The 20,846-nt window shown below is 35.2% G+C and overlaps 1 protein-coding gene across 1 annotated transcript in view; it reads left to right on the forward strand.

Annotated features, from left to right (window-relative positions):
- Nucleotides 1-20,288, forward strand: part of LOC148673604 (paralemmin-1-like) — a 90,995-nt gene extending 70,707 nt beyond the window's left edge. The window contains exons 6-9 of the mRNA XM_088630247.1: nucleotides 7,248-7,362; nucleotides 8,723-8,744; nucleotides 9,622-9,723; nucleotides 13,347-20,288. Coding sequence (XP_088486373.1) covers nucleotides 7,248-7,362; nucleotides 8,723-8,744; nucleotides 9,622-9,723; nucleotides 13,347-14,086 — 979 coding nt within the window. The 3' untranslated portion in view covers nucleotides 14,087-20,288. The remainder of the gene's footprint in view (nucleotides 1-7,247; nucleotides 7,363-8,722; nucleotides 8,745-9,621; nucleotides 9,724-13,346) is intronic.
- The last annotated feature ends 558 nt before the right edge of the window (nucleotides 20,289-20,846 follow it).

Consider the following 20,846-nt stretch of genomic DNA (forward strand, 5'->3'; position numbering starts at 1 on the left):
TCAGTCTGCTGCTGAAAGTGGTGGACTGCTAGTTTGCTTCCATTTGGACTAGGATTTCTAATCCAACGCCCCAGTGTGATGATTGAGAGCAAACTGCACCTTTGAGTTACCTTTGTCAGTATTACAATGGGTCTTCAGTGGGTCACTGAGATATATTTCAGTTTTCATAAAGCTGGTAATGCTTAAAGATGCTATATATTTAAAGAAGGATGATGCATAGCTTTATATGGTAAATTATATAATTCATATACTGTAAACGTAACATATACATAGGAAGAGTGTAGCTGGGAGACACATAAACATTTTGTTTATAATTCTTTTATGCTTGCTTAAAACAAACAAATTGATTGCAGCCAAACTTTCACACCTTTCAAAGGCTTCCTTAAAAAGCTATCAATGGCCCTCATTTTCACATGTTACTGAGTTCACAGCAGCTGCATAAACAATTCTATTTCCATAAACTCTTTTTCTATGGACATACCTTTGTATGATAGCGCAACAAAGCCTACAATAGAATTCCAAGTTTGGTGAGACGCATGATGACGTCATAACCAAGTGCACTTTACTGTACTTGCTAATCAGACACGTCTGATAATGACACATCCAGTAAGGAAGTGGGATAAGGGAACAGGAAGCTGGAAATGGGAGGGGACCTGGGAGTGCCGTGCATGAGGTCACCGCTAAACTATAGTGACCAAAGACTTTATTTTAAGTTTTGGTTACGGTGTCTACCCAATTAGATTTGCAACCTTTGAATACACAGAGGAAATATTGAGTGTTTTATGGCTTTAACAACCCTATTGTTAGGTGACCATATATTAATAAGATTAGCAACACCCATTAGAGATCTTTTCTAATTTTTTTACATAGACTTAGCCAATTATGATAAACAATTGCCCTTTACCTAAATAATTATTTATTATTGTGTGCCTACCCAGCTACGTAATTGTACTCAGTTGTTTTCTTTTAAGTTCTAGCAAGCAAATTATTAATTTTACTTTCAATTAATTATTTGCTCATTAGAACTTAAAAGAATCCCTACAGCTATTGAGATTGACTCAGTCTCTGTTGACTTTTATTTTACATGTGGCCGGAGATTACATCTACAGTATTTTAAAATGGCATCTTTTTATTTTTCAATGTCTAAATGAACTAATTATTCAATCATGGTTCAATTAAATCGTTTAGACTTCTGTTAGAATTAAAACTAAAGATACTGGTATGATGGGTTGAGATGGGGAAAACCTTATCATAGAATGTCTTTTCAGCGCAATTAGATTAACTAAAATTGTATTGGAACTACTGGACAGACATTGGTGGACATCACAGCCTATAGTACGTCTATTAGAAAATGTTCCTGTGTATTATTGCAAGATTACAAGCTCTTTATACATTATACAAACCACTCTATTTAACATAACAGAAAACTCTCCACAACAGAAGACAACAAAAAGTGATACTTAATCAAGGAAAATATGATACTTAACTAAGAAATTCAGAGACTGATGATGGTAATTCACAAAAACAGAATTCTAATAGAAATGATAATTTCTTGCATATTTATATCTCTTTTCAACCCATAGCATTCCATAGCATTCCATATATAGGACACACTTCATTCACAAGTGTCTGTGTGACACAAGTAGCAGTTCCACTACACAGCCATTCATGAAAAGGATGGAATTCATTCAAATTCAAATTCAATCACAACACCTGAGTGAAATTTAGTAAGGACACTGGGGTCAACACCCATACTATTTTGAACTGTGCCAGTCATATTATCTTTAATAATCATGCATTAAGGACCTTTATTTAGTGTCTCATCTGAAGCATATTATGCTTTCATGATTATTTAAAAATCATTGTCAATGAAGAATCTTGCAAAATTGTAATAAATACAGTATATGTATATTATGTATCTTTTTCTGTTTTGCATTTGTTCTTAGTTCTAACATTCCACTTGAAATTTACAAGGACTTTCATGTCATTATATTCTGCTTGTAAATCTTCTAGAGCTACTAAATCTGTGCTACTTAAAAAAATGGAATGCAGGTCAAATTTAACAGGCATTCTCCCTACTGATTATTGAATTTTACCACGCAGGTAATTTTAATTTTAATTTAATGGGAGTTTTCCCATGCAATGTTTGGAAAGATTGTGGAAGTCAGAATTAAATAGAAGTCTTGCTGCATAGAGCCCTAATGAATATTACTTTATTGATTCTATGCTCCATACACTTTTTTGTTAGATTTAAAGGTTTAATGTAACAGTGGGTTTAGCTGAATTGTTTGACATGTAATTCTTCATTATACCACTAGGTGTCAGAGCAGATCTGTTCTCTGGTCACAGCACCCCACAAAGATGTTTGAGAAGATTCTGTGTTAAAAAGCACCATCTTACTGTGAGACATTATTATTTGTCATGATTAATAATATAATTATTGATTATCATTTTGTCTTTGTTTGACTGAATTGTCTTTCATTTTTCTGATGGACTCCAATTTTTGTATATAAAATTGGACTACATTATACAAATAATGGACAGCACTCATCCAGTATAATAATAAATAAAACCAAAAGCTAAAATATTTCCATATGTATGACAAAAGAAATAAAAACAGTCTTTTAATGGTCAATATTTTCCCAGGAGTAACTGGTAAGCAAACAGTTTACATGAACACCCAGAGCATTGCAGGCAAAAATAAGCAAATATGCTTAAATTTGAATTGAAGAGTTTTATCAGGGCAGTGTAACATATATAAGTATAAATAATTGATCTTGACAGTTACAGCACCAAATGTAAATCTGGAGTCAAAATCCTAGAAAGACTAAATCACAAAACATTTTAAATCCATTTCTATACAAACATATATTTAATACACTCGCTATAATTAATAATAATAATTATTGCTTACACTTATATAGCACTTTTCTGGACACTCCACTCAAAGCGCTTTACAGGTAATGGGGACTCCCCTCCACCACCACCAATGTGCAGCATCCACCTGGATGATGCAACAGCAGCCATAGTGCACCAGAACGCTCACAGCTATCAGTGGGAAGGAGAGCAGAGTAATGTAGCCAATTCATAGATAGAGGCCATGATTGGTAAAGGCCAATGAGGAAATTTGGCCAGGACACCAGGGTTACACCCCTACTCTTTTCGAGAAACACCCTGGTATTTTTAATGACCACAGAGAGTCAGGACCTCGGTTTTACGTCTCATCCAAAGGACGGCGCCTGTTTACAGTATAGTGTCCCCGTCACTATACTGGGGCATTAGAACCCACATGGACCGCAGGGTTAGCGCCCCCTGCTGGTCCCACTAACACCTCTTCCAGCAGCAACCTTTGTTTTTCCCAGGAGGTCTCCCATCCAGGTACCGACCAGGCTCACACCTGCTTAGCTTCAGTGGGTTGTCAGTTGTGAGTTGCAGGGTGATATGGCTGCTGGTTAATATAATTATTCATAAACATATTTTAAGGTGTGCTTGAGTGGATATACTGTATATTTATCCATACAGCAGGATGTCATTAAATTACTTTCACTTTAGTCAGAGACTCATTTGTTATTTTTGAGGTTCCTCACGATAAATTCCACTCTACTTGACCTGTTCACACCTATACACAGAGTGGGATTGTCTATGATTTGTTTAAAGAATTAATCCTTGAAATACTGTAGGTGTAACCATGAAAACAATGAATGCTTTAAAATAAAAAGGTTTCAAAGACCTTTTGCTGCAGTTCTCTGTATAATTTCACTTGAAAAAACCCTTCTAAGTTTTGAACAAAAAACCCAAAGGTACTGTACTGTATGTTAACCATGTTTCTTTCACACACCCGTATGCCAAACATGTTATTGAAATGGCGTATGGTATTTTTAATGCAACAAAATATGAACTGTCACTTTTTTGAAATAGAATGAATTAACTTTTCAGAAAAAATATCTGCATAAATACTTAGGCTAAAGAAGTACTGTACGTGTCAAAAGATAAATTAGCCTTCTTAATCTCCTTTATAGCTTATGTTACCTCATGAGTTTTTGCACAGTTCCATGTAAATGTTTACATACCGTATAGCAATCAAATACAAGTTATTTTTTTCAAGCAAGCCTTATGCAATAATTGCTTCTCGACAGATTTTACTGTTTAACTGAACCGTGAACTTTGGAAACATGAAAGCACAGGGCTGCACTGAATTGCATTGAATTTTTAAATTAATTTATTTGGTTGTTTATTTATGCGTCTCTTGACAGCAGTAAATATTACCAGATTATTTGTAGTCGTGGGAAGATTCCCATGCATTAGTGCCATTGTTACTGCTGACCAAATAACTTCTGTGATCAAAACAATGGCAGGAAACATTAGAGGGAGGAGGTAAAGTAGGTTCCTCAGCTAAAAGTTTCCTGATTGGCTGTAATGGTTGAGAATAACCAAAAAAGCATACCTCTGGGAAAAATTACGCCTGACTTTTACCACAGGGATAGTCCCATCCTGCTAAGCAATACACTGATTATATAACAGAGCCCGCAGTCGTGTCAATAACATACTGCTTTTCAGTTCCCTAGATGTGGAATTTTTAGATCCGGATTTACAAAAAAAAAGTATCTAAGTTTGAAGCTTGCTTTGCCTGCCAGATAATGCCTTTACTTGAAGCAAAACAATCTTACAACAGACTGTTTTTTAAAATGCAGACGTCTGATTAATGATTGATAATTAATGAAATGATGGTGGTGTTATTTATTATTTATACCATATTTAATCAATTCAAGGAATACAGTACATTGAGGTGAATAACATTTCTATTCTTTTTTGACTGTTACTTTTGCTTGTGTTTTAGTGATGCCCTGTGACTTTTATTATTTACATGGAAAGCTGGCTGTTTGAACAGCCCCCTGTCTTATTGCATTTCCCTATTTTGGTTTTCTGTAGAAGAATAAACCTTTGGTTTTCTAGAATATCACGGCTGCAGTGTCATTCTGTCTTTCGAGAAAATGTGACACTATCCTAACTATCCACTATAACTAACAAGGGATTATTAACAGCCATGAAATCATAAGAGTGATGAAATCTCCTTGTTCTATATTAAATATTTGGATTTTTCGTTATGAAAATCAAGGAGAAGAAACTGATTTTTTTTTGTTACCATCTAACTACACTATCAGCCTTAAAATACTGATAATGACCCTTTTCATTTCTTCTTTGTTTCATTATTTATTTATATAAATATATTTCTATAAATAAACATAATTATATATTGTTGTCATTTGTACAATACATGAAACCACCTGGATTTAATAAATAACAGTTTAATTTAAAACTCTATTCACTTTTAATTATTCCCTTGCAGACAGTGTGAGCAGCCAGCAGAGGAGTTAGTACGAGATAATAAAATACTTGTTCCACTGCTGTGCACAGCTATGAAAGCAAAGAAGATGCTCTCTGTGTTGTCTATGTCAGTATTTGCCTCACACTGGTTTGTTAAGAAATGTTATAATTAGACACTTTGTCACTTAAATAAATGGCATACGGGGTCATATTATTGAATTAAAACAGATTATAGGTGTGTGTCATTATGCGTTTTAGATCTGATACATTAAGCTAAAAATTGCAGGTCTAAGTCTGTGCATCAGTTTGATGCCTCCCGAGGAATTAACAGCTGCAGTTATACAGTAGGGGCCCTATTAAAACCTAGGGATTTGTGCTACAATTAAGCAACCCACTTACTGTACAGTACCTCAAATGACAGACTAGATCTATTAAATCAAATCAACTGCTGGCAATGATAATAGCTTGGCGTTTCATACAGGGAGGTATCACTTCTTTCTCCAAAGGGTAACAGCCAACTCCCCTGTGTAGCATCATGTAATGTAGCCTTTTTGGCAAGTGTTGATAACTGATAATTAAATTCAATGTCAAGGCGAGAACAGATGCTGAAGTGAAGGCAAGCCTTAGCATAATAATTAAAGGGAGCACGGCAAAAGTGAATTCAATGTTTTATTTTGTTTTGATTGAAGTAAACATTGAATAGCTCTTTGCATGCAATACGGTACAATCTAAACTATACTTACAATGAATTCTAACCTCATAATCACCATCAGCATTATTAGAAGTGGTATTTTTGTTAAAAATACACAGCTTTACTTGTTACCATATTACATCTGAGAGGTGTCGATTGATTGAGAGTTTACCTTTATTTTGCTGGTTGAAATAGTAATGAAACCTCAGCATACTGTATTGACTAGAAAAATTGTACAGTCGCACTGTGTAGTAAGGCAAGACTTGTGTTATTGTTATGATCTGAGTAAGAAACATGTACTCCTGTAGGTCTTCTTTAGAACACTGGCCTATTACTCAATTCAAAGTAAAGCACATTTCTGTTCAGTTTTTAGCCAGCCATTAGTACCATGACTGATCCCAGTCTTTTTTATCCAGAGTGGTGGCACTGTGGCTTAGGATCTGTACCTGTGGTTGGGAGTTTGCTGGTTCAAATCATGCAGCCGGCAGAGGAATCCTTCTCTGTTGGGCCCCTGAGCAAAGGCCCTAAGCCCCAACTGCTCCAGGGGCGCCGTACAATGGCTGACCCTGCGCTCTGACCCCCATTTTCTCTCCCTGTCTGTCTCATGGAGAGCAAGCTGGGACAAATTCTTAATGCAAGAAATTGTATATGGCTAATAAAGTGATTTTATCTTATCTTATCTAGAGGAGCACAGAATGAACAGCCAATCAAATATTACAGCATACATCTTCTTAATTCCCGATCACCAAATGGGCTTATTTTTCACCTGATGCATTTTGTCAGGCACACAAGACACGTGCTGATAAATCTCTGGCTGACAAAATATAAACACCTGCAAAATTATAATGATAGGTTTCATTTACTACTTAAAAATCACTTGTTTCCTTCTGTTTCAAATGTAATATGCACTTGACCCTGACCCTGGCACGTTAATTCATAACATGAAGGGGAAGTTATTATCAAAAGTATTAAGCTTAAAATTAATTAGGAAGTCAGAGTTTACTGTAAAAAAGTTGATAAAGCTTGTGAAGAATTGTTTTGAAATTCTACATTTCTTGTTCTTGAGTTAATAACAAATATTTTAAACAAGAAAGGAGGCCATATGGTCCATCTACTTAATTTTTGTTTCTCAGAGACTAATTGATCCAAGGATCTTATCTAGTCATTTATTAAAAGATGCCAGATGTATCTTTCAATTCAAGTCAAATATGTTTCTCTTTATTTTCCCTAGATTAGAGGGAGAGATCTATCAATTGGAACGCGAAGAATCACAGATTTCAGCCAAGGAGCAAGTTCTAAGAGAAAAGCTTAGAGAGACTGAAAAATCCTTTGAGGATCTTCAGAAAGTAAGTAAAACTCTTTTCAAGTAAATAGGAGGAGAAGACTGCATGAGTCTGCTTGGAAATTCCAGACATCTTTCAGCATATTTGGTGGCTCAGCCCTTCTCCTGCAATTGGGGTGTGGTAACTGGCACACGTTTCACATTTCCGGAAAAATAGGATTTCATGGGTCTCAGGGTTATTAACTCTGCAGCCTTTTTCAGTAAAAACTGTAAATGTACAGTACTGAATATTACAACATAGTGATAAGAAAACAAAATAAATTCCTTCATCTTTATATATAATCCTTCACTACTTCATTTCTTTGTACTACCACTTAAAAGCTGGAAAAGTACATTATAATTACAAAAGACACATAATGGACCAACCAGACAGAAGTTGTGGGATGCTAGAGTGACTTCAGCATAACAAATTACTTTTTAATTTACTTTTTTGTTTACACTATTTCAATTCTAATTTAGTTACATTATGCCAAAACAGTATAGCTTACTATACACTGTGGATGTTAGGCATACTGTATATGTCCTAGCTCTGGAGTGAATGTATTCTACAGTAGTCCAGAAGATCCCAGCTGATCCCAGAGATTACAGGCAAACTTACTTTAACACTGTAAAGGGGCCAGGACCACCTGGCAGGATAGAGATCAACCACATTTAGCTGGACTTGTGTGAGGCCCACACTTTACAACGTGTGTGGGTAGTTTGTAAAGGTCATGCTGCATGCAACATGAGAAATAGTAAAATGAGAGAATGCCATTCAGTCCATCCAATCTCTTGGGTAGTTAATTGACTAGTTAGTTAATTGAGGGATCTTATCTAGCCATTTCTTGAAAGAAACAAAGGTATGGCTTTAATAGATACATACACCATTCGTGTAAAGTACCTCATGTCCCCAGTTTTAAAATCTGTATTGAAGACATTGCAGAACCTGACAAGTCGCAATGTTATACATTTCAATTTGCTTCATGTTTACACTTACGGTTATTTGGGTAGATGGCTATTTAACCTAATTGTAGCTGGATGTCAGAAAATCAAGCTATATCATACCCTTTTTACCAGGAAAAGACTTTGCCTAAGTGAACATTTCAAACACATGCTAAAAGCACTCTCTGCCATCAAACTCTCAGTGGCATCTGTGATGCACCACTGCAGGTGTAATCAAGTTCATTATACTCAACAGCCTATAAATAGCTGCAGCAATAATATTCTCTTGTGGTTCTTTTAACATTTATCTCACAAATATTCAAGCAACCTTCTTAGGAGTCTTTCACATACAGTACATGTAGCTCAAATTTTACATACAATATGTGGTAAAAATACAGTGACGTATTTTCTGCTAAAATTATTTCTCTTATTTTGCTTTATAGAGTCTTCTGAAGCAAGATGGAGGTATGTACCTAAGCTATTGAATTAACCATTTACTGTAAAAATAAAATGCCGTAAAAATATAAAAAATAATAGTGTTGTAACACAAGTTTCCTCAAGTGAAGCCTGAGGTGAGGTTAAATCTGTGCCAACTCACTATTTTTGAATAATGGAGTGCCGTTCATGACTTATAACACAGGTCAAAGAACTGTAGAATTTATAAGGATCACAGAAGCTAAAATATGTCCAACTTCATTAAATATTAAAACAAATATTTATATTTAATATAATTGGAAAAATTACTATGAAAAAACTAAGCTAAAATTACTATTACTATGTTAATGTGTTTGTTAAATATTGAATTATACATATGTTTTATATATATATACTTATCAAAACAAAAGTACCACTTTATACTTGGGACTTTTAACACTTTATGAGTTCATGAGGTATCAAGTCTTTTTTACTCTGAAGTGTTGCTGCTCTAAGACAATTGTCTTATAACTCAATATGAGTTATAGTTATAGCGCATCTCGAAGCTTGCACTTCTTTGTGAAGCAGTGTGGGGTCAGTTCTGCAAAACATGAGCCCCTGGACCATTTCCCTCTTGCCTCAGCTAGGCTTTTGAACTCCAGTCACAAGGCAGTGACTCTGCACTTTGTTTACTTTTATCCACCTATTCAGTGTGTATCCCCCTGGCTGCAGGGGCTCATTGTTCCCAATAATACATTTCCACAGGCTTTTGCTGCCTAAGCACAGAACTACGAGAGAGAGAGAGAAAGAGAGGAGAGAGAGATAGAGAGATAGAGACAGGGAAAGAGAGGGAGGAAGGGGGATGGGGTGAGTGCCCCAGGGCTCTTACTGCTGACCTCTGGTGTTACTTCCTCTTCTCTGTCGACAGATGCGGTGAATTACATTTACTCCCAGATTCCTGATTTCCCTGAGCACTACTCTCAAAGACCTGAGGTGGCTTCTGGAGACGGGCGAAACCCCAGGAAAACTGGTAGGTCTCAGTGACTGTAGGGAGCAGTAGTGGGCAGCCAGCCTGTGACAGCACGGAGATTACATTGAAGGGCATGCAGCATGACAAACATGCTGTCTAGATACTGTATGTACACATCGAACCACAAATGATGTCTAAACCCATATAAAGTGCATTAGTCTGATACACTCAACGTTACCAAACTCGGTCATTAAGCATTTAGTGAAAGCTTTTGCAGCTGTGACTCAGAAGTAGAATGTCATGGGTTTTAATGGCTTGCTTTTAGATTTGACTTACACCAACAACCTTGTCTAATGTTCCAATGATCAATTCATCCATTGTTTCTTCAGGATTTTCAGAGGTGAAAAATCTTTGTTTGCTGCTCATTTGCATGTGCAATATTTATATTAATAATTGAGAACTGACCGCTGCTACCATAATGTACTTGTTTGGTCACACTATTGTGTGATTATCTCTGATTGTTGTACTGCTTTACTGTACTGAGTTTTACCATTCTTTTTAACTAAACTTTGCTGAGCAAATCTTATGTATGAAATCTGGCAGTAAATATGCCGATAACAAACAGCAGTACATTCGTTTTATTTTTCTTATTGGTTGTGTGGAAACTTCAAATGAATAAACCAGTCACAGATTGTTATTAACAGTATTTTTGAATGTTTTAGCATGAAATGGTACTTGTTGTGACAATTGTAATATTATTGAAGTGTGATGCTGTTCCTTGTACTTGGCCTGTTGACTTAGGTTCAGTAATACAGATGTTAATAGTTATTTGCTAGAAGCTGTACTGTATATTTCAGTTGAATTCTTCATCAGTTATTGTATTTCAAGCAAGACATTTATTCATTCCCAAATATAAAATGGTAAAGTCTAAAAAAAAACTGCCCTCTGTAGTATGATAAAATCCCTGATGAACTTGCAAAATAGAGACTTACTGAACAAGAAAAGCATTTGTTATGTCTCCGTTCTGACCTGATTATGTCAAATTGTTAATTAAGTGTAAAAGCTTTTAAAGAATGATAGAAGATGACTTTTTTTCTCCTTTTCAGTAATGTCACACACAAAGATGCAATTAATATATTTAAGAATTAAAGGTTGGTTTAAGTTTCAATGGCATTCATCATTTCAAAGCAGCCTTGTCTTATTCTTATTTGTTAAAACATGACTCTTATCAGAGTTAAACAAGACTGTAGTTTCTAAAACTGCATGTTACAAAACAGATAATAGAATCTCCCAATGTGTTTTCTACTACTAAAGCAGCACTTATCAGCTAGCTGTGAACATATGATTTTATGGGAGGTGTGATACACCAGTAGAAAGATAAGTGACAGTTCCCTACTGTATATGTTGACAGAAGATGAAGATTTTGTAATGATAAAGCACATGCATATAGGAAAAATACACTTTGCTGAAGCCTGTATAAGAGGAATCATGTTATTTTAATTGTAATAGCCTAATATTGTGGAACATTTTAAGGGGAACTGCGACAGTATTTTTATATTTCGGGGCTGTAAAAAATCAGCACTGACAGTTCATTTCAAACCACATTGAAAGTAAGACATACACAGTAACATGTAAAACCTCCAAATTACATCAAAATTTCCAGGCGTCCACAGCGCCATATTGCTCTTATTGTCTGCTATTCAGAATGAGGCACCAAAACATCCAGTGATGTGAAGTGGCCCTATTACACTGTAAACAAGCACGGTTCTGAACATATCTCTTTTTATCCCATAGAAATATTGTTCTTAGTGATAAAATCATATTTAATGCATGTCTTAACTTAGGTCTTAAAAATAATTTTGATAAAAAGGATCACTTAAGTCATGAAGACAGATTTATTCCTTTTTTTCTATCAAATACTGATATCACTACAGTATCTCATTGCATTGTGCTCTCATCGTTTGCTTTTTATGGGCAAAAATGGTATGAATGGCACCTGGTTTGAGCACAAGTTGTGGTTTAGTATCTGAAATGAAAATATATTTAATATGACCAACTCTCAGGCTTTATAATCATATAAACTCTAAAGCAGAGAAAATTACAATACACGTGTCCTCTCCCGAATTAACAATATTTGAAAAACAATCTATTTCTGTTGCAATAAAGCACATGCTTCAGACCAAGCAAATGTTTCTACTGTATTGATTAAATATAGTATTAAAAAAGATCACACATACAAGACACATGCAACAGATTTGGAACATTTCTGTGGTGAAATGTCTGCTGCACAACCTGTAATTATTCACTTGTACAAGCCCTGTTGGTAGAGCTTGAGACTCATAATCTCAGGGTACTGAGTTCGTGTTCTAAGTCGGGTGCCAGGTCCTCCATGTTGGAGGTTAGGCGCTAGGCTAACAACCCTGTCTCATAAAAACCAAATGTTATGGTAACATGTAACATGTTATGGTAAGGATGTTGCTTCCCCTACATGCCGGAAGGCATAACAGGCAAACATCCATCCACATCGTGTTGAATCGCGCTGAAGTCAGTGGGACCAACATCAGTGCCCATGTTTATTACCCACTCTTGGCTAGTTGATTATGCTTTGAAAAAGGAAACAGTTTGACTTTCTGCTGATCCAATCCTCTGTTTTGTGTGCAACCACTATGTACTGCAAAGCCAAATCCTTTAAAATATATACGCGAGTTGAGAAAGCCAAAAAAAGACTAATGTTGTTTGGAGACCAAGGTTCCTTTTTTTGTTTACAATGACTAGTTAGCAGGTAGGGTCTATCTTACATCATAATTCCTGTGATGTCTTGCATGTGGTGAGATCAGAGATTACTTTCACATCAGTACTTTCAGACAGTACTTTCACAAATTTCATGGTTTCATGATTCACAATTTTATACTTAATTCTGAATTTGTACAATTTTGCCATACTTTCAATTTATTTTGTTACCAAGGTTTAATAACCAGTCTGAGAAATTGGGACTGCAGTTCCCCCTTAAAGTCCAACTTTTAGAAATCTTATTTGCTGGTTAGTGGGAACTTACCCAAGGGAAAGGAAAAGAAATGCTAGTCTTCTTGCACCACTCATTTGAACATTGCTCAACTTTCATCCAAAACGCTGGCTAGACTGAATTGCAAATAGGCTAATTTCAGGAATAAGGGAATTTTCATAAGTTAGTGGCTTCTTTCTTTGCAGGGATGGGTTAAATGGTAGTTAGGCTCAAGAGGTAGCAGCAATAAAGATAGGTCTGCCCTGTAGATTAAACATAAGCATCATTGTAACCATTTTAGAATGAAAGGATGTCGCTTAAGAAGACTTAAGTCTTCATAGTATTCCTGATTCATTACAAAGACATAAATAGGATCATTATATAATATGAATAAATAATGTCATATTGAGGTATTTAAGGTAAAATAATTGCTTTTTATTTTTTCTTTAAAAGATGGCTTTACAAATGAAGTTTTAGGACATTCAAATACACTGTCTCATACAAATAATATGCAATCCTAAAAAGGCATTTTTATTTACAAACATTTGAATAACAATAATTCATGAATGTAAGAAATGAAGAAATGTTATTAAAATTTTGTTTTGCTATTTTTCTTATCTCCAAGTATAAACCAGACAAATGCATATAATTGAGAATTTCTTCTTTTTTTTCCCTATTTAAGCAATGTATGCAATGGAGATTAATGTCGAGAAAGACAGGCAGACAGGGGAGACCAAGATCCTCTCTACCTCTGCTGTGAGCCCTGAGGACGTCCACCAGAGAGGTGTGAAGGTCTATGATGATGGGAGAAAGGTGGTGTATGAGGTTCGCTCAGGAGGAGCCCCCACCTTAGAGAATGGTGTCCATCCCTGGAGCTCCACCGATGTTGATGAGCTGATGCAGCGAGTAGGACAGTCTCAGACCAAAGGAGACTCAGGTTCTCCTAGAGTCCTGGCCACCACTAGTGGTGGCTACCCAGGACCAAAGGAACAGATGGTCCATAAGGAAGCCAAGTTGGAGATGGTGCGCAACCCCCATGGCAGGTTGGTGGCTGGAGATCCCAAGTATGGTGATGAGGTGACAGAAGTGCCAGTGGCCACTTCAGAGAAGCCAGTAACCATGATTTTTATGGGCTATCACAATGTAGAGGATGAAGAGGAAACCAAGAAGCTACTGGGTTTTGATGGCACCATTAAGGCCGAGATTGTATTGATTGACGAAGATGATGAGAAGTCCTTGCGAGAGAAGACGGTCACTGACATCTCTACAATGGACGGCAATGCTGCAGACCTGGTGTCTGGCCGGCCCCTGTCAGATACCACTGAACTGTCCTCTGAAAGCAAAGATGAAAGCTCGGCCAAGGAAGCACAACCTGCAGGTATTGAAAAGAAAAAGCGCTGTCGGTGCTGCACTATCATGTGACCTATTCCCCCTTTCCTTCCTAGGAGCACATTCTCTAGTTTCCTCCTCCCTAACCTCATCTTGTACTAACAGCACCTCTACTACTGTGACCTGGGAAAGCACACTCTGTTCTCTCTCTCTTGAGCTCTTTTTGAATTGGCTGAATTGCAGTGACACTCTGTAAAACATTTTCCATGATGAGGGGGGAGAAAGGGAAGTAGATTTGGAGGTTTGAATTTTCTTGTTTGTGCAATTAATGACATAAGCAGAATTCTAGACTTCAAGGTGGGGGGGGGGGGTAAATGTCATTTATATATACAGTACATATGGTAATTATAAAATAAAAATCCATCAGAACAAAAATTTTAACCAGATTATATATTTTAGGCAACAAACAAGTATGATATGGCAAAGACAACACAGATCTAAATCTTGGACCTGTAATTCAATCTCTTCAGTTAAACATTTCCACTCCATCTTTACATAATAATATAGCACATACATTTACACAAAAATGTTTATTCACACACAATTATCTACAGTACCTTTTCATATCCACATGGCACTTACAGAAGAAACAAAACATATTACATTTGTTCAGTGGCCTTATAAAGTGAAACATCAAACTTTTGCTGAAGCCTGAGCAATTAACTAGTCTTCTTTCACAGAACTGAAATTACCTATTGTACTATTTCTTTGGAAGACACAAATCAGAGGAGCAGGCTATGTACGTAGGCTACACACAGTACTAGATACAACAATATAGTTTATTGTTTTATTTAAATACCACTTGCCTTTTGGTATCCGTGCCTATTTCTTCAAAATGTGAGTAGTAGAGGTTTATTTAAGACATGCAGTTGTATTTGAATGTGCTTTGATAAGAAGCCAATGAATGGACAGCTTCATCCACGAAGAAGAGATCGTGACAACAAATCATAAGTGCTTGGATTTTCATAACTTTTAACAGTTGGCTTTACCTTGGGTTTTAAAACTATTTTTTCTTAAAACACCTTTATTGTGAGGTTGATTGTGGGCTTAATTCCTACTAAAGGGTGTCTATGAGGAGAGCGTACTGTACTACTTCTCCCCTTGTTTTTATAAAAGTCAACAAAAAATTGGGTTCGAATTTTATATTATTTAACTTCTACTCGTGGTAGGATTTTTCAGCAAAAAACTGCCTATTGAAGCTTTCCAGCTGCACTCTTCAAGTTTTCCTAACTTTGTGCTCTTTTCTTTCTGTGAAAATAGTACTTTTAATATATTTTTGAAAGGTTTATTCATGTAAAATAGTAGAAAATTAGCCACTGGCAACTCTTTGGGGAATAGAATGATTTTCTGCTTCCATTCCTCTTCCATTGTGGCAATTTTTCAAATCAATTTTAAAAAGAAGAGGCTGCAATGACCAAGTCCCCAGTTTACATTTAAAGTTTACCTGGTGCTAAAATGTGGGGTACCGGCGTCACTGACTGTTTCTTTTTGAAAAATGATTTTTCATTAATGCTAAAAATAAATGTATTTTCAGTTACTGTATGTGAAAATTTCTAAAGAAAAAAAGAAAAGCGCTTTAATTATCTCTAAATACTCGAAAGGCATTGGCTCCATTATTTTCAGTATGATGATGCTTTGAAAAAAATGAGACATGTATTACTAATAAGATGTATTCTAAATTTCAATTTGTCATTATCTCATTGATAGGCTTTGCAGAAGGACAATAATTTTGCTAGCATTTTGTATTTGTAATCTTAGGACAGAATTCCTGAATTATCCTCAAAAAAAGTCCTCACAAAAAGTAAAAGCCATGCTATCATTAGGAAATCTAAAAAATAGAATAAAATACATGTTATTTGATTCAAAGTAAAGTGCCAAAACTTAAGGTACAGTTAAAGGAAGGGGAGATAGTTACTATAATTACAGACTCAGATGAAATGACAGTGGCTAATGTCTTTAAGATCCTGGTTTAGTGAAATTCCTGGCCGGTTCATACAGCCTCAGTGAAGTGAAGGTTCTCTAATGATCATGAATAAAAGAGATGTACAGTAAGACGTTGCTGGCTGTCAGTTTGAGTGGAATGTCTCCACAAATTGTTTGGCAAACAGGTAGAATTTAGTTGAAAAAGGATTATTTAGTTATAATCTTTAGAAATAAGATGATACAGTACACATGTGTTGGTAACTTGTGTATATTCTGTATATGAACACAAATTTTATTTAACACTTTCCCTGAATATTTGTATAAAGAGATTAAATTATGTAATATACATATTTATATATAATAAAATATATCTATACATAATAATATAATCTTCATATGAAACAAATTCTTAAATTCAAATATTCACTTTTAAGACCCTTTTGCTTTTTTATTAGTCTCTCGTTAATTTTATGTGTTTGCTTGTACTATACTTTAGCGGTTTGTCTGAGCATCCCAATTCCTGCAAGAAAAGTGAAAAACATTTTATATGAAACTTTGGTGACACCTCTTTCCAAGCAAAGAGGTATGTCCCTACAGTTCAGCACTAGAGGGACCTGTAGATGTTAAATCTAAGATACTGTTCCTTAGTAGCTGAAAGGTATCTATTAATGAATAAAAACAGCATTTTTAATTGGGGTCTCTTTAAAAAAAAAGATGTGAAGTCAAACAGGATTTTCCCACATGAAATTGTTATGGTGGAACTTAATAGTGTAAATTATAGCTTTTTATTTCAGCCTTTTCATCTTTTAATTTCAAAAGCCATTTTTTCTGTCTTATATTAATTGTAGCAAAAGATCAACAGGTGTGCTAAAAGAGGCCACATTTCTTCATTTTTGGATTCAGTTCATAGGACACACACACAAATACGTTTCAACAATTTAGAGTAAGCACAATCCCCATTTAATCATTTTAAATCTTTCCTTTCATTTGGTCAGAAAAAGTGAGTGCCAAGCGTATTATGTCTTTATCTGAAAATGCAGATATCTGTTTTTACTTTTCTAAAGTACCCTTTTACCCCCAATCAAATGTGTAATTATTTCACTATTGATCTTTTAGAATCAGATACCATAATACTTTTTTTTAGTTAATCAAACCTTTTTTATATTAAAAACATTTTGTCAGATACATTATTTTTTTAAGTAAACACTTCAGGTCAACATTAAAACATTTTGTTATCCATGTTTTTTTTTTAGATAAATCGTATTGCCTACAATATTTCTCCCAGTGAGGCTGTGAAAAAACATTTGAAATTCATAGTTTAATTACTTTAAAGACAAATAGTAATATTTGTCCAACAAAACCAGGTACTGCCTTTAGGTTTAAAAACCAAATACAGAAAGAAAAGAATTGCAACCCTAATGCTGGTATTTTCAATTTTGCAAAATATTACTATTTATGTAACATATATACTGTATGCAGTGTGAATATAGATATACAGTAATGTGCCATTCTTGTTGCTTACCTTAGTTTTAGATTTTAGGGGAAACTGTGTCTATACAACACTCACTTTTATACTTCTCTTATTAAAAAAAAAACATATCCAAATTCAAAGGCTTCGTTTTAATTAAGTGGGTCATATGTGGGTATTTTTCATATATATAGCATATATTATTTTTTATATTTGTCAATTTAAAGTTTATTGGTTATGGCCCTCATCACTGAGGCCCACAAAACCACAAAGTCATGCTGGAGGGACCAAGACTACTATTTTAAAAAAACCCTCTATGGGCTTTTCCTACTTATGGTTCTTGAAATTGGAAATATTTCTGTCTGCTTATTTCATAAGAGGCTAATATGATGAGAAAAGCACGGCTCATTTAATATAATAATGATGTTCTCGGTAATTTGAACAGCATACTGTAAGTTTAAAGTGTAGGGCACTAGATTTGTAAACAAAGTGTAGTCATTGTACATATTACAGATGGTTTAAAGTCTGATAAAGAATGCCATGGTTTATGGAAAATTTCATAGAGACAAACCCTGAACACTTCTGATTTCAAGAATCAAGAACTACAGATCATCTCAAGAATTCCTATAGAGCACATGTGAGCACATGTTCCCAAACTACTGTACATTGCATCTGACTTACACATTGGATTTAAATCAAGACAGAAGTCTGTGCTCTGAGAAGCGAAAACTGCCACAATGATGTTAAAAGTGAGGGTTGAAAAACATGTCCCGCAATCAATACTTAAACACGTAGTACTTTCATCTTAACTGAAAGGGAGAGAATACTTCTTTACTTAAAAAAATAATAATTGAATTATGTTCTATTTCAATTATTACACAGTCCTAAAAGACACAAGCCTAATAGAGCCAGTTTGTAGTTGCCCATGTTAACCCAATAAAAGAATTGTGTTTGTGGATGGGTATGGACTGTAAAGAAAAGAGGATGGTTAACGAAGTAGCTAGTGTAGCAAGAGCTGTTTTATTATGTGGTGGAATGGAATATAGGAAACCCATTAATTTGTGATAGATGTAAAAAAGTAATTCCTCGAATAATAAAAAAAAACATGTTTCTACTGAAGCATATCAGCAATGCTAGTAACAGATGATCCTAAATAAAAGAAAATTAGCAAAGAAAAAAACTATCATTCCTCCACTGTTCCTAAAACCATGAGCTGAAAAGTAATCCTAGCAGCTCTCCTCTAACCAATAGTTCTTCATTATATATTGGTTTGTAAGCAATACTAGATTTCTTAAATACTGTGTCTGCTTAGGTTGGGATATGCTGTACTTGAGTTGGGAAGCACAGTGGTACAGTGGTACAGTGTTTATCATTGCTGCCTTGCAGCGCTAGGACCCTAGGGTCAATTCTGGACTTGTGCTGCTGCATGGAGTTTCTATCTGCTTCTGTGCAGAGTTTCATCATGTTAGTCGGGTTTTCACAAGGTGCTCTGGTTTCCTCCTACAGTCCAAAGACATACTGGTAGGGTAATTGGCTTCCCGGGAAATTTGACTTTCCCAGTGTGTGCCCTGCAATGTACTGGTGCACAATCCAGGATGTACCCTGCCTTGCGCCCGTCTAATCCTGCACTGGATGAAGCGGTTAGAAAATGAATGGATGGGTGTATTTGAGATTTCTTTGATTTGATTAAAATTATATGTATTTGCATTTTAAGCTTATTGATTTAAAGACCCTTGCTTAAATAAAAAATCTAAACAAAATTGACTAACCTTTTTCCAATGCATGTTTTAGTTTTAATGACTGTGAAAAAATGAAAGTAATCCAAATGGTTAGATCAAGATTTAACTTATCTAAATGGGGTATTATGTTTAACACTGTCCATTATTGCCACATAATAAAATGTATTGTAAGAGAACAGTCAGGAATATTGATAGGTTTTAAAAGCTTTGGCATACAAACTTATAGACGATATTGATAGCTGGACCCTATTACACTATGATACTGTAAAATGTCACTTTATACTGGCATTTCAAGATGGGTTTATTTGGCTGCATGCACTAAAGCTAACACTTTATTTTTTTTCTGAAAACGTTTTGAAGTTTTAAAGAAAATATCTAGTCCTACTAGGAAGCCTTATGAACAGTAACTTCTTTGTCTTACAGTACTCACATTGCCACATATTAAAAGGATTGAAATATTAGACATTCATATATGAAATATAAAACATTTAAAAGACAAATCATGTTTACAGTGAAGCAAGGAGAATTTTAATACAAGAAGAAACTAGCAAGTGCTCATTTAAGCCAGAATACGGTGTATAAAAATGTTTTATACAGCAAACATACAGCATTTTCACATTACAAGACTATGAGCTAGCTACACAGGATATTACTATTCCTGATATTATTCTACATTCTAGTTTGTGAGTTACCAGGGAGTGCAAAGAAACCTAACTGGTCTTCAATTACATGCAGCTATGAAAGATTACTGTTACAGTTCCTCATGAGACTGGACGTCTGAATGTTGTGTAGCACACAGTTTTCAGTAGGACACGCACTGCCAAGTAGCGCTCTGAAAGTAGGATTGCAGCTTCAGTAGTGTACTTTTCTGTCTGAGCAAATCAATGTGAATAAAAGAACTTGCAATGGAACTGCTGTGCTTATTGATTGAGAACTGCTGTACTTTTGTAACCTGAAGTGTCATTTTTTTAAAAATGTTCCATTTCTATTTTTTTTCTGTTTCTCTATCTTCTTATAAAAGCTGCCAGCAGCCATGCTGTAACTTTTGCTTCTTCTCTGTATGGTATACCTAGTGAAATAAACTGCATTTTTTTCACTGTGCCTACCCTCTGTGTCTGTGCTATGGTTCTTTGTCTAACACACTCTGCAAGGACACTTCCTTCCTCTACCTAAAGAAGAATTGCATCCCTGTCACATCTCTGAAGCATTACTAACTCCACATTGGCCTGTTATGCATTTTATTGCCTGCCACTACTGAGGCTGCTTTCCATTCATCATACTGCACAAATATGGTTAACAGAAGCATGAAACCATAGAAATAAGCAGATCTTTAAGTTTTTCAAATATCAACTGGAGAGCATGCTGGTTATAATTGTTTATTTGCATAGCAAATTTCCTGTTTGTAATATAATTAAAATATATCATCGTTTTACCTTTTCAGTACTGTATATCCTGTGTTGCATTTTTAGATCATGCCTTGAGGAAATGTCAGTTTAATTTCATTACCTAGAAATGAAAGCACTATAGATTATTGTGTTCTTCAATGTATCTTATCATTGGACTGCTGATACCAAGTCAAGCTTTGTTTTTCAGCATGATCATATATCTTTTTAATCTTTCTGCCACCCTTTCATTCAACATTATTTTGGCTTTAATGTGTCAT

The sequence above is a fragment of the Lepisosteus platostomus genome, chromosome 4 (genome assembly GCF_059453375.1).
Source record: "Lepisosteus platostomus isolate fLepPlt1 chromosome 4, fLepPlt1.hap1, whole genome shotgun sequence".
NCBI lineage: Eukaryota > Metazoa > Chordata > Actinopteri > Semionotiformes > Lepisosteidae > Lepisosteus > Lepisosteus platostomus.